Here is a 14,940-nt window from a genome sequence, read left to right as displayed (position 1 = left end):
AGATGGCACAGCAAGTTACAGTACATTTATTTCTAAAACCAAGGGCATATTAGCTGACGTACTTACTTCACTTAGATATAATAAAAATAAAATACCTGAAGCATCATGCAGTGGAGATTGAGGCAAGGAGCCAAGCCGACAGAAAACCTTTCCTGAAATTAGGTTCCAAATAAGAACCTCTCCCCCACAGCTGGAGGTGGCAAGAAGGTTTGGGGGCCACAAAGCAATACACACAATATCTTCATAATGAGGACTTGGCTGTAGTATCAGGAAACAAATGAAATGTATTATTTTATATAATCATGCCCAAGAAGAATTTCAGTTTAAATTTGTAGAAAATGCAAATGTTAAGTGAAAGACTCCAACATGTTTTTCAAATCTTTCATTGGCACAAAGCATTTTAACATGTCATTTGTGACAAATATAATAACTAGCCGTCCCCTTGCGGCTCCACCCGCGTAGTAGTGAAACTGGACAAACTTTAAAAATCAATAAACAAACAGGTATCGCTAGCTAGCAGAGACAAGGTACACTCCTAAACTCAGTAGTACACCAAATTGAATAGAGGCTGGCACATGAGTGAGGAGGGCCCTTTCTGGCTCACCACTCCTGATGTCTCACCCTACCCTTGGCCCAACGCCTCTGTCTCAGATTAGCGCAAATATATTGGTTTTGCAAGCAGACTGTGATTCTTAGTGCAATGAGAGAAGTCACAAAATCAACCAGAATGTTCAAGCAAATTATAGAAAAAATCCTGATCTGAATCAATTAAGTAGTTCTCTTGTGAAAAGTGGACAGACATACAGACAGACGTTGGATTATATATATATATATAGAGAGAGAGAGAGAGAGAGAGAGAAGAGCATAACAAACATAAAGCAGACAACTACAGTTATCCTAATTTCCTGCCTTTATATTTTAAAAAACCTTATGGAGATCTTTTTCTATTAAATCTCATAGAAAAAGATAGCCTTACACCTCACCATAATGGGGATCATGCATTGTTCAGATCATTCAGAGCTTCAGCTCATATTTTGTTACAGGAATTACACCATGCTCTGTCCCAGTTCAGAAATTTGAAATGTGGTGGCCAGCTGTGCAACCAAACTGTCTGGATTACAAAAGCATCAGGAAGCAGAAGCAGCTCCTTTGCACAAGAACTAATAAGATGCTGCAGATGTTCTACCAGACGGTTGTGGCAAGTGCCCTCTTCTATGTGGTGGTGTGCTGGGGAGGAGGCATAAAGAAGAAGGGCGTCTCATGCCTGGACAAACTTGTTAGGAAGGCAGGCTCTATTGTAGGAGTAAATTTGGACAGTTTAACATCTGTGGCAGAGCGACGGGCATTAAGCAAACTCCTGTCAATCATGAAGAACCCACTGCATCCACTTAACAGTGTCATCTCCAGACAGAGGAGTAGCTTCAGTGACAGACTGAGGAGATCGTTCCTCCCCCACACTATGCGACTCTTCAGTTCCACCCGTGGGAGTAAATGCTAACATTATTCAAAGTTATTGTCTGTTTTTACATGCATTTATATTACTCTTTAATTTAATTTTTTTTTGTATCAGTATACTGCTGCTGGATTATGTGCATTTCCCCTTGGGATTAATAAAGTAAGTAAGTAAGTAAGTAAGTATGTATGTATATATTGTATATATGTATGTATGTATGTATGTATGTATCTATCTATCTATCTATCTATCTATCTATCTATCTAATAGAAGAACTCCTGTGCACAGATGTGCAGGGACTGCCTCTAAGCATTACAAGCAGAGCACTTCCTGCTGATGTTGTCTGAACTCTCTTTTTCTCCCACTCGTTCCCCACCTTTTGCACCGCACCAGTAATACACTCCACCCTTCCATAGTGTCAATTTTGACAACTATGCCAAGTGTTTTGTCATGAAATCACACATTTATAATCCAGAAATTGTGCGTTTGCAGTTGGCCATCCAGAAATGACCATAGTGCAAATATTCAAATTAAGACAGATTGTGGTGTGATTCCAAGACAAAATGTAACAAAGACATCACAAATGACACACTTATATAACATTACAATCAGCAACCCACTTAATTACATTCATGGTGTTATCAGTCAAGGGAAGGACAGGGTTCAAAAGGAATGTTGGGGTGCCAACTGGACCATCCATTTACTTGAAAGGCAAAAAGAAGCTGAAAACAACAAATGCATGATAGTGCAAGAGATAGCAAAAGCAATGGTTAGCCATTAGCTTCAAAATGAGCAGTCCATTCACTGGGTTTGAGCTCCATAATAATGTAAACTTATCTCCTGAATGAGACACCACATTTTGGGAATGCCTTGCTTTTATAGCTCCTGGACTCAAAGGGGCATGATCAGTTGCCCTCAGTAGGTGTCTCCAAGCTGGGAGTGATAAGAGAGTTTAAGATCACACCCCTGGTGTCCAAGAGTGGTAGTGCTTACCTTAGATGAGCCAAAAAGGTGAACCTTGTTCATGCATGTTTTATAACGGTTGTAAGGGGCCTATCTGGGAGTTCAGTGTGCAATAAAGGAAACAACCCTTGGAGACAAATAAAGTATCATTCATCCATCCATCCATCTATCAATCAGTCTATCTATCCCTGGTCAAGGAAATAACTAATTGCATGGTCCACTAATACAAATGCCTACACTCACATTTACACAGAGCCATACACCTAAACAGTGTATTTTAGAGAAGTAGGAAGAAAATCAGAATACCCAGATGAAAGTCTATGCAGGCACACGATAATCACACAGATCCTACACATATATGATCAGCTGTCAGATTCAAACCCACCACCGTGGATCAATGAGATGATATCACTACTCACTGTGCTATTGGCCAAATGATGCAGTTGTTAGTCAAAAAATAAATGATACAGTAACAAACAACTGGAATTGACCAGACCTTCTTTATTATGTTATGCAATGTTGCCCACCTCTTGATGTAACCACTGGGAAGCAAGACTCTGTACACCTTTTGAATTATCTTGAAGATCCTGCAAAGCACCATCAATATCAAAATCAGTGCATTATTATTATTAGTTTGTTACAGTTTGTGTAGAGTTAACATACTAACAACAACTTTTTTAAACAAGATATGCTCCCTAGTAGCCTCATCCTAAACTTATTCAATTTTATAAGAAACACACTTTCTTCAGCTTTCTTGAATGCTTCTGGCATACTGTCATTGCCTCATGACACATCTTTTACTCTGGTGTCTTCAGGGAATCATATACCGGGCGACATATCCTGTCAGATGACAAAGAGACACATTTCCAAAACAGATTGTCTGCTTAATTCAGTACTCCAAGATCAGTTTTAACAGAGAAGAGGCCAAGCCCAGGGTACAAAAAGCGCCTGGCTAGCCCAACCAGTCATTTTCAGAAGATGGATTTTGAAGGGCAACTGAGGAAAAGTCAAGAAAAATGACTTAGAATGAAGCATAGAAGAGAAGAGAGAAAAATAACTAGTAATTATTTTTTTTGTCTGTAATCCAAAAAAATTAGTAAATTGTAGGACAAGGTCTAAATATCAGCTGGTATCTAAAAGCTCTTAGACAAGAGGCACGGAAAAAAACACAGTATTAATCCAAAGAATCTACAAAAAAAATATTTAAAGCACTAGACTGGACAAAATAGATTTTATAAAGTGTTGAAGCAATGTATAAGGGGACCATTTTCCTATATTAGTACCTTTACTTTTCTGCCCTATCAAACCTTTCATTATCCATATACAGAATAAACTGCACTTGTATACATATATAAATATATATATTTACATTAGGGGTGGGCAAAAGTAGGTTTACAGTTGTACGTGAAACACAGAGTTTATTTTTGTATTAGTTTTGATTTATTAATTATTGTATTATTTATTTGTACTATTTATCTTCTTTTTTCTTTTTTTTTTTCTTTTTATTAATTTTATTACAATCTATACAAAGCAATCAAGTTTTTACAAAAAGAAAAATTGAGTTAAGAACAGATCGATTCCCACCCCTGAGAGGGAGAGCAAGCCAAACAGCGTTAAATTTAAGGCTTGTAAACATATCTAATAAATTCTCTGTGCTTTATAAACTTATTTTAAAATATTACTGATTAGATCCTGCCATGTTTTGAAAAAGTCTGCACAGATCCTCTAACTGAGTATTTGATTTTTTCCAATTTCAAATAATATAACACATCAGTTTCCCACTGACTTAAAAGAGGAGAGTTTGGATTCTTCCAGTTTATCAGAATAAGTCTGCGTGCCAACAGTGTAGTGAATGCAATCACAATTAGTTTGTCTTTCTCCACTTTAAGACCCTCTGGTACCAGAGCCGGATTTAGACTTGATAAGGCCCTAAGCTATTTGAGACATGGGGCCCTTTATTAGTCCAGAAATTCTATGTAAGTGCCAAATATGATTTGTTTTGGGGGCCCCCAAGAAGGCGGGGACCCTAAGCTATAGATTGTGTAGCTTATACGTAAACCCTGCACTGTCTGGTACTATTTATCTTCTTAATTGTCTACTTCTTTTTAAAGATACTGAGTTAATAAACCTATCAAGTACAGACAAGACTTAAAATTCATTAAGAATCTCTATAATGGCAGTCCACCAGGAGAGAAAAGGAGAAGTTACGCACACTTATGTGTAGTGTTAGGATGGTGTGCACCACCATATCTGTGTATGCATATACCGTCACAACTTGCTCTACCTCATCTGGCAGGATCTGTTTTTTCATAACAATATGGAATGGAGCAACTGATGCCAGGGAATGGTTCTCTGACTTTCCAAGATCAGTGTCAGGAGGTCAGGAGGTCATTTAACTACAGTATATGAATTCAAGGATTATCCCTGGACACATCTCATGGAACTCCAAAGAACTTTTAGGTCATTACTAGTCAGATTATTAATGAGAACAAAGATGAAGAAACTTTCAACTCACAACTTAAAAGGAAATGAGGCAGAGCTCTTTCTCAGTCTGTGGAAAATAATGAAGCAATGTACTTTCACACAAATAAATATGTGTCAATCATATTTTCATTGCTCAGTCACAATTTAGTTATTTGTTTGAGATGATGATGGATATCTGTTTTAGGAAATATGGACTAATATCCTCAGACTTGCTTAATCCAATTCATAGGCATGGTGTGCCAGAGCCAATTCTTGCATCATCAAGTACAAGCCAGAAAACCCCCCAGGACAAGGCACCATTCCATCACAGTGTTCTTAGAATACATTTACAGAATATGCAAAATGAAAAAAGACACTAAGGCTCTATAGCTGAGGTGATAAAGTGAGTTTTATAACTGAGCTCTTTAATTTTAAATGATAAAAATGTGCAGGAATCAGGAAAGCGCCGTTAGCTATCACAGCATGTTTCTACTGCACCCTGTAAACATGATCTCAATAAGCTGAAGCTTTGATAACATGGGATATCTGGTTAAAGTGCTACTTACAGGATAAATGTTGATTCTTCTATCACAGCCAGCGGAAATAATATATCTTTAAAAAAAGAGATGTACAAGCATTGATTAATTTTTCTCATTAGCTCAAAATGAACCTCATTTTTAAATGACATAATTTTACTTCAAAATATACTGCAAATAAATTATATTTTTCTTCTCTGTTATTTAGACTTAGTAGGCAATTGCAAGCAGACATGGTGTCACTTGTATATGAGCAAAAAAATATTACTATTATATTATAAAACGTCCAAATCCAAATATAGGTCAAACAGCTCTACTTCTACAGAGTACTGCATAAATGAATCAATGATATATATGACATTTTTTCTTTTCTCCATTCCATCACCCATAACCAAGAAAATGTATTTAAAAAAAAAAAACATTCAATTTTTATACATTTTTAAATCTATTTCAGAGTTCTGGACTGTCACTTTATTTTATTCCTATAAGTTTTACTGAATTTGGCTTGGCAAAGCTTATACAGCATAACTACATGTAAAAGGCAGGAGCAAACCCTAAATGGAGGCTCATCACACAGAGCATGCACAATTGTAGCACAACACCCATCACACATTGGTGAAATAAGGAAACAAACCCCTACCTAGTGGCTCATTTTTTGGCCATTTTGAGAAAATCGTAGCAAATATGAAAAGGACGGGTAAATACATTAGTCTGAAGTCAAGCTACCTAATATCTATCTAATAGTTTTCTGATAAACTTTGCTCAACAAAGATGATACATCCTTATTGAATTTGGTTCAAAGGGTGAATTTAAAGAGCAGCATGACCAGCATTCCAAGTTTTATTTCCATTTGACAGATTGACATCCAAGAAAACAACCTTATACTCTCCTGCATTTTAACTTTATGCAGTAGTTGAGATATTCTGGGCAGTTTTTAAGCATTTTAAATGTCTTTAAAACAACATACATTGCCTAGACTAGCATTTCACAGTTAAAAGCAATAAACAAAGCAAAGACCTTTCATTAGTGAGGAGTGAAATGATTCACACAAAATTGAGTTCACAGGTCAATGTTTCGTTTCAGAAAAAAAATTCACAAAACAAATTGTGTTTTGCTTAGTGCCCTACACACAAGAAGAAAGGTGTTTAGTTTCCGTCTGAAAGCATTACTAAGCATTATTTCAGCACAAGTATGCCTATCATTTATTACATTTATTACATAAATAAAGATCACTAAAAAATTAATAAAATCACTCAAAGTCTGTATACCCTCAATTAGGGTCAATGTCAATGCCAAATTTATTTATATAGCACATTTAAAACAACATAGGTGTGCTGTGGCCAAAGTGCTTTACAATAATAGAATAAAAGAAAAACATACAATTAACATGAATAACATAAATAGAAATAAAATAAATGAACATAAATAAAATAATAAATAGAAGTAATGTTACATAATCACAGTGAGGAAACTATCAGTATTACTGATGGTCACGGAATGCAAGTGAATAGAAATGAGTCTTTAATCTTGTTTTGAACAGTTCAATTGTAGACGACTCCTTTATGTAATGAGGTAAAGAGTTCCACAGGTGAGGAGCAGCAGCTGCAAAAGCCCTGTCCCCTTAGTTTTACACTTAGTACGAGGGACAACAAGAGACAACTGACCAGAAGATCTAAGCACTCTAGATGGCTGGTGTAAAAACACAATTGAGATATATAGGCAGGAGCAAGCCCATGTAAAGATTTAAAAACTAGCAACAAGATTTTAAAATCAATTCAAAAACTGACAGGCAGCCAGTGTAAAGAAGCTAATATTGAAGAACTGAATCAAACTTTCTTGCCCCAACCAGAAAGCGAGCAGCAGCATTCTGGACCAACTGTAACCTGTGTATCAGGGATTTGCTAATCCCAGAATATGGCGAGTTGCAGTAATCAAGATGAGAAAAGATAAAAGCATGAGTAGCTTTCTCAAGATACCCTAGAAGACAAAAAAAAGGCTTGATCTTACCTAATAGACGAAGCTGAAAAAAGCAACTCTTGACTACAGAATAAACCTGTTTCTCAAAAGAGAGGTTACTGTCAAAGATAATACCAAGATTGCGGACTTGAGGTTTGCAAAAGACAGAGAAAGAGCGGAGAAGTCCAAGACCAATTTGGGCTTTAGCTGATGGACCCACTATAAGTGCCTCAGTTTTATTTTGATTCAGATCAAGAAAATTATTAGCCATCCAGGATCTTAGTTCAGAAAGACTGTTGTGCAGTTGATTTAATGCAAAGTTGCAGACGGAAATATAAACCTGTGTATCATCAGCATAGCAGTGAAAAGAAATGTTAAATTTCCTAAAAATAGCTCCAATAGGGTGAAGGTATATAGAGAACAAAATAGGACCCAAAATGGATCCCAGAGGAACACCACATTTAAGAGGAGCAGTAGACGAAAAAGAGGAATTTAAAGTCACTGAAAAGTGTCTACCAGTTAGATATGACCTGAACTAGTTAAGAGCAGCCCCTTTAAGCCCAACAAGATGTTCAAGCCACAACAGCAATATCTCATAGTCAATAGTGTCAAAGGCAGCGGACAGGTCCAGGAGGACAAGGACTGCAGCGCCACCTGAGTCAATAATAAGAGAGCTGTCATTGAATACTTTAAGGAGGGCCGTCTCAACACCATGATAACGTTTAAAGCCAGATAGGTAGATCTCAAATAAATAATTGGAGTTAAGGTGATCAACCAATTGATTATAAATAATTCTTAACTAATATTTTAGCCAGAAATGGCAATTGGGAAATCGGGTAAAAATTGTCTAAAACTCCAGGATCTAATCCTGCCTTTTTTAAACAGGGACATACCGCAGCATGTTTAAAAAATGAGGGCATAGCTCACTGATAGAACCATTGATAATGGCTAGTAAAGATGGACCCAAAACATCAAAGGCTTCCACTACGAGGCGTGGTGGTACAATATCTAGAGGACTGGGAGCTGGTTTAAGGGTGTCAATAGTTCTTTTTAACTGTGAAAGTGAGAAAAGATTCCAAGACAATACCATGATTAACAGTAGGAAGTTCATAGCCAGTTGGAACAATTCCACAGTGAATTTTATCAATTTTACTGACAAAAAATGAAAGAAACTGCTAATAAGAACAGTGCTATTTAATCCCATCACAGAATGAGGGTGACTGGCTGCATTAAATTAATTAAATAAGACCCTAGGATTCCTAGAATGACGGGACACTAAATCAGCGAAGAAATCATGTTTAGCTTTCTTAACTACAATCTGGAAGTTGAATAGAGAAGTCCTAAAAATCTGTTTAGAAACAATCAGTCCATCTTTTTTCCAACAGTGATCCGCAGTTCGACAGGCACAGTGCAGCGATTGCGTAGTTTCATTTAGCCAGAGAGCAGAACTTCTCTTATTACAGCGTATCTTGAGCGGAGCAATTGAGTCTAAAACCGTTTTACAAGAGGAATTAAATTCTAAGACAGAATCATCGATACCATCATATTGGACTTTCACATCAAGACTAGAGAATATGGTTTTAAAATCATCGTTTCAAGATAATAACAGGAAGGGAAGTTGGCAGAGCCAAACTTCCATGTAAGCTTCTTGCAGATAAAACACAGTAATGTTCATGATGCTGTTTTGTTGTGTGTCTTCCTGTATAAACATGCAGGATGTTATATTTTTAAAAAACGCACTGCACTCATTCACTATGTGAACAAAAGACATAAACACAGAAGTGTGAACAAAGCTTTAAGGAGCAGAATTCTTTAATTTCCACCCAAAAAAACTTTAAATCGCCCCAAAATATTTTGTGAGTTTTGCAATTGCAAAATTGACAATGAAGCAAATTGTATTGTCTGTGTCACATAACTACATGCATATTGAAACATGTCTGGTCTAGACATTACTGCTGTTCATTTAATAATTCATTTGCTTTCATGCATTTTTTACCGACTTGTTCCAATACAAAAAAAACTATGGGGTGATTGGTGCCCACATTTATCAAGCGTCTCGGAGCAGGAAAATGGTCCTAACTGGCTCAAAAATCTAAAAGTGACACAAATCTGGTCCAATTTCTAGGACTAGGAGTAAAACCATTTTATCAGTTTTCCTAATTTAAAAAAACTACTCTCAACTTCACCAGAATTTAGTAGAGCTTGTCTAAACCACTACTAGCAGCCAGAAGATTGCATTCAGACAGTGATTGGCATGCACATTACAGAACAGGTGGAATGTTGTAAAAGGATGTTGATTTTGATGGAATAATATTTGTAACAAATCTTGTACGTCACATTATCACTCCATCTACTTGTAAAAGCCATGCACTGTTTGCAAAAATAGAAGTGTTGATAATGTTCAAAATAAAATGAAGCTTTTCAATGGCAATGATTGGAGCCTGCCAGAACTAACCATTTCTCAGATTTTGCACCAAACTTTGAAAGCCCTTACAAAGCATGAGGTAATACACAGATTCGTACATCTGCCCGTGACTCCACTTGAGGTAATGTTAGAACAAGTTTCATTCATGCAAATTGACAAATACTTAAAGATCATTACGTCAGGTGTGGATGAGCAAACATCTATAAATGACAAGTAATATCACAGTGTCAACACAAAGGTGGTCTTGGATGCAAACTGTACTTTAGTAGCCAGGATATTACCCTGAAAATAGGTGGGGCATGAGGGGTGCAATCACCCTTTGCTTTGCAGCCCACCAATCCCTGAAACATTTGTATTATACTTTACCAGCACTGAAAAGTTCAAAAAGGGAGGCAGAGACTCATGGGACATTGCAGAAGATAAGGATGAACCCTTGAGAGGGACATGGCAATGCACAGTGAAAGATGTGAACATAACTTTAGAAACAGCACCATCACTAGTTCAGGATAAATGTTATTTTACAAAGCATTCTGCGTGGCCGTAATGACAGGAACGTGATTCTTCTGAAAGTATGGGTGGGGATCATTGCTAAATAAATGTGCCTGTTATTGTGCTTAACTCTTATTTGGTTCAAAGTGGCAACAATTTTATGCAGTGTTTAATAACCGACCATATTATTTTTTCCTTCTTAAACTTCTCCTACTATTATCTATCCAGATATTTTTTGTTGTGAAGCCTTAGCATTGTATCAGAAAAATATAAAGCCTCATCATACGTGTCAGTTTACGGTAAGAGGTGGCTTAAAATCACAACATCCTTCATTCACAAATGTGGCCTCCTACTCCTTACTGGAAATGGAAATAGTATGCTTCATGACTAGTTCTCATGACTTGCTCTGAGGTAGGACAAATGGTTATCCTATTCAGGCTTTCAGTGCATTTCTTAGAAGTAATTCTGAGCAGCTTGATAAATATGGGCATTGGTATCTGTTCTAACAGGATCTTGCACAAGGCAGGACCAGTTGCTGGTGGCGAAGAAAGTCCACCATCACTTAAATACTTTTATAATTGAATACATAAAGTGCAATTTTATTTTACTAACTGATGCTTGAATAGGCCAGGATGAATTCAGAAGAAGATTAACTGGCAGTTTAAATATATGCACAAAGGGCTCTATACAGAGCTCTGCCAGTTGATGGCGCCAGAGTATCTTTTGTTTTCAGACAGAATGAGCAAAAAGTCATTTTTTGTTCCCCCGTATTTGGGTCAGACTCAGTACAACCGTAATTTCTGGTTTTGAAATGAGAATATTACATTACAACAACTGACCATTTCAAAAGCTAGCATGACAAAGAAAAATTATAAACTATGAAAAATTTAAAATAGAAATAGTAGAAAATAAATCAGAAAAACAACAGAGGAATCTAAAAGTTAAAATAAGAATTACCTATAACGATTTGGTTGTATTTTACTAATGTTTTAGATCTTACTTATTTACACATTATTATTTTACTGGTCACTGATTTCTATATTCTGTGGTGGGCTGGCGCCATGCCTGGAGTTTGTTTCCTGCCTTGTGCCATCTGTTGGCTGAGATTGGCTGCAGAAGACCCCCATGACCCTGTAGTTGGGGTATAGTGGGTTGGATAATGGAGGGATGGATGATTTCTATATTTGTTTATTTAGTTATTTGTCTCTGATCCTTTTCTAAGCTAAACTAAAGCTCTCCTTTTGTCTCCTTAAAAACTTAATTCCTGACATATGCTATCAAAGTAAGCCCAACCGCTGAGACCTTTGGCTAAACATACAATTGATGCCATGGAAATGTTTCTCAGGAAAAAGAGAGGACAGAACCTAGTCAAGCAGGAAAAAAAAAAAAAACTTCTAATGTAAATGCATTCTCTGTTCAATCCCAGTTTTCATTTCTGATGACTATGTATCATGTTTCAAATAAATGACTCTTCTTCTTGGCATAAACACAAATGGACCCTCCAGCCTCCCTGACAGAAGTTGCTGTCCGCTACAGGTCCTCCAAGCTGCTGTAGAGTTTCTGTGCTACTGGCATCTCCTCTGTTCAGATCTGGAGTCTCAGGGCATTGTACAATGGACAGTCTTGCAGCGGATGAACTGTTGTCTGGCAAGCTGTCTGGCACTGGTCTGACTGACAAATCCGATATGGTGTTCCACAAGGCTCTATCCTGGGTCCGCTGCTCTTCTCAATCTACATGCTTCCGTTAGGTCAGATTATCTCAGGTTACAACGTGAGCTACCACAGCTATGCTGATGACACACAGCTGTACTTATCAATAGCACCTGATGACACCGACTCTCTCGATTCACTAACACAATGTCTTACTGGTATTTCTGAATGGATGAATAGTAATTTTCTCAAACTAAATAAAGAGAAAACTGAAATCTTAGTAATTGGCAATAATGGATTCAGTGAGGTTATCAGAAATAAACTTGCTGCACTAGGATTAAAAGTTAAGACGGAAGTAAAAAATTTAGGGGTAACCGTTGACTGTAATCTGAATTTTAAATCGCATATTCATCAGACCACTAGGACAGCATTTTTTCACTTAAGAAACATAGCTAAAGTTAGACCTCTTATATCATTGAAAGATGCTGAGAAATTAATTCACGCTTTTGTTTTCAGTAGACTAGATTACTGTAACGCACTCCTTTCAGGACTACCCAAAAAAGACATAAATCATTTGCAACGAGTGCAGAATGCAGCTGCTAGAATCCTAACTGGGAAAAGAAAATCCGAACACATTTCTCTAGTTTTGATGTCACTACACTGGTTGCCTGTGTCATTCAGGATTGACTTTAAAATACTGCTTATGGTTTATAAAGCCTTAAATAATCTCACTTCATCTTATATATCGGAATGTCTGACACGTTATATTCCAAATCGTAGCCTTAGATCTTCAAATGAGTGTCTCCTTAGAATTCCAAAAGCTAAACTTAAAAGAAGTGGTGAGGCGGCCTTCTGCTGTTATGCACCTAAAATCTGGAATAGCCTGCCAATAGGAATTCGCCAGGCAAATACAGTGGAGCAGTTTAAAACACTACTGAAAACACATTACTTTAACATGGCCTTTTTATAACTTCACTTTAACTTAATGCTGATACTCTGTATGTTCAATTAATCATAACAACTATTCACAGTGGCTCCAAAATCCATACAGACCCCTACTCTCTCTTCTGTTTCTCTTTCCGGTTTCTTTGTGGTGGCGGCCTGCGCCACCTCCACCTACTCAAAGCATCATGATGCACCAACATTGATGGACTGAAAGCCAGAAGTCTACGTCACCATCATCATTGAGTCCTTCCATGAGAACCCTAAATACAAAGAGGACTGTTTGACTTATGTTAGGTAGATTGCCCAGAGGGGACTGGGTGGTCTCTTGGTCTGGAACCCCTACAGATTTTATTTTTTCTCCAGCCTTTGGAGTTTTTTTTTGTTTTTTCTGTCCACCCTGGCCATCGGACCTTACTCTTATTCTATGTTAATTGATGTTGACTTATGTTTATTTTTTATTGTGTCTTCTATTTTTCTATTCATTTTGTAAAGCACTTTGAGCTACATTTTTTTTGTATGAATATGTGCTATATAAATAAATGTTGATTGATTGATTGATTGAAATCCAAAACCTGGTATACAAATGGTAATTCAGGCGGCCTGTCCACAGTTTGAAGATGACAAAATGTTCTGTGGTATGTGTCATTTCTGTTGTAATCACTGGCTGTGTTATTTTGTCTTGATGATGGTCTTGGCTGCTTTGAAGGTGGTAGATAGGTCTCCCTGTTCTTTTTAGATCATTACTTTGAGTGTCAGCAGCTTTGTTACCCTATACTCTGCAATGGGAAGGAATCCACAGCAGATAACCGTGTGAGCTCTGCTTAAGTAGGTGAAAGTGATGGACAGAGTGTTTGGTTCTTTGTCAGATTTCAGGGCCTGCAAGACAACCAGGGCATCTACAAAGAAGACATTACTGGTGGTGTGAGGGCTGTTCTAGACATAGGCTGCAACAGCATAGATGGCCACTACATCAGCACTGAAGTTGGCGTAATACAGACTAGTAGTGAGTGAGAGCCATTCTTCTCTGCCTCCTGAATACCAGATGAAGATTTTAGCACTACCATTCTTCATTGCCTGTTCAGTTGGGCTATATGTGGAGTCCAGTTGTCTTGAGGGTAGAAGAAGTTCCAGATGTATTTATTCCATGGTATGGGACTCCTTTGTAACACCGGCTTCAATGAATGATACCAATTTGTCATTCAAAAAGAAATTAGGAAGCATAATAAAAAATATACAGAAAGTTGAAGAAAAATCCCTCAGGGATTCTAAGCAGCATTCATCTTCCAGAAACTCAACATCCCTAGACATTAGTTGCAAACACATCCATCAATAATGTAAGGAAACAGAAGTGTTTGTATACTTTTTATATTGCAGACGTAATATTGTCCTCATAAATAATGACAGGAATTAAAGTTCTGATTGACTCAACATTGATAAAGACTTACTTATTGCTGTGAATCTCAGCTTGAATACAACACGTAACCTCTTCTGGGCTATCTTTCACTGTGAAGAAAGAAAGCACTCATTGTCACTGAAAAAGAAACACTGACAGAATACAAAGGAAATTTATCAGGAACCAACCTGGGGAAAACAATGCTATGCACTGATGAGTACTGCAATCCCATTTTCTCACACAGCCATCTCTGCCTCCGGTTAGAATCCTAAAATACAACAGAGACATTAATTGAAACTCAGTCATTCAAATACAGGGTCATAAAAGGTGAAATCTATCTCATCATCTGGGACAATTCATAAACTGTTTCTGGGAAAGGAAGCTAGAGTGTCAAAAGCTACAACAATGTGTCAAATCCTGCAGTTGTTTGAAATGTATTTTGTGGATTTTGTGAAAAGTGGTCCATGGCGTAGAACAGATTGCAAATAAATAATTAAGTCCTGAGGGCATGCGGGCACAGATTGGGTGCGGGTGTGCACAAGACAGCACTACTGCGGAATTGATTGCGGTGTTTAGCTGATCTTGCACTCATGTGAAGACGCGAGCAGATCACTCAGGTGCTGCTTTCACACCTCAGAGCAGGCAGAGGGCCACATCTGCACCCAAT

At 37.4% G+C, this 14,940-nt stretch overlaps 1 protein-coding gene across 1 annotated transcript in view; it reads right to left on the bottom strand.

Moving 5' to 3' along the window:
- LOC120527838 (WD repeat-containing protein 49-like) overlaps positions 1 to 14,940 on the bottom strand; it is a 68,956-nt gene that overhangs the window by 34,158 nt on the left and 19,858 nt on the right. Inside the window, exons 7-11 of the mRNA XM_039751714.1 lie at positions 14,462 to 14,541; positions 14,326 to 14,383; positions 5,446 to 5,491; positions 2,944 to 3,003; positions 96 to 258 (exon numbers count right to left, since the gene is read on the bottom strand). Coding sequence (XP_039607648.1) covers positions 96 to 258; positions 2,944 to 3,003; positions 5,446 to 5,491; positions 14,326 to 14,383; positions 14,462 to 14,541 — 407 coding nt within the window. The remainder of the gene's footprint in view (positions 1 to 95; positions 259 to 2,943; positions 3,004 to 5,445; positions 5,492 to 14,325; positions 14,384 to 14,461; positions 14,542 to 14,940) is intronic.

The sequence above is a fragment of the Polypterus senegalus genome, chromosome 4 (assembly GCF_016835505.1).
Source record: "Polypterus senegalus isolate Bchr_013 chromosome 4, ASM1683550v1, whole genome shotgun sequence".
Taxonomy (NCBI): domain Eukaryota; kingdom Metazoa; phylum Chordata; class Cladistia; order Polypteriformes; family Polypteridae; genus Polypterus; species Polypterus senegalus.
This window is presented reverse-complemented; position numbering and strand designations above follow the sequence as displayed.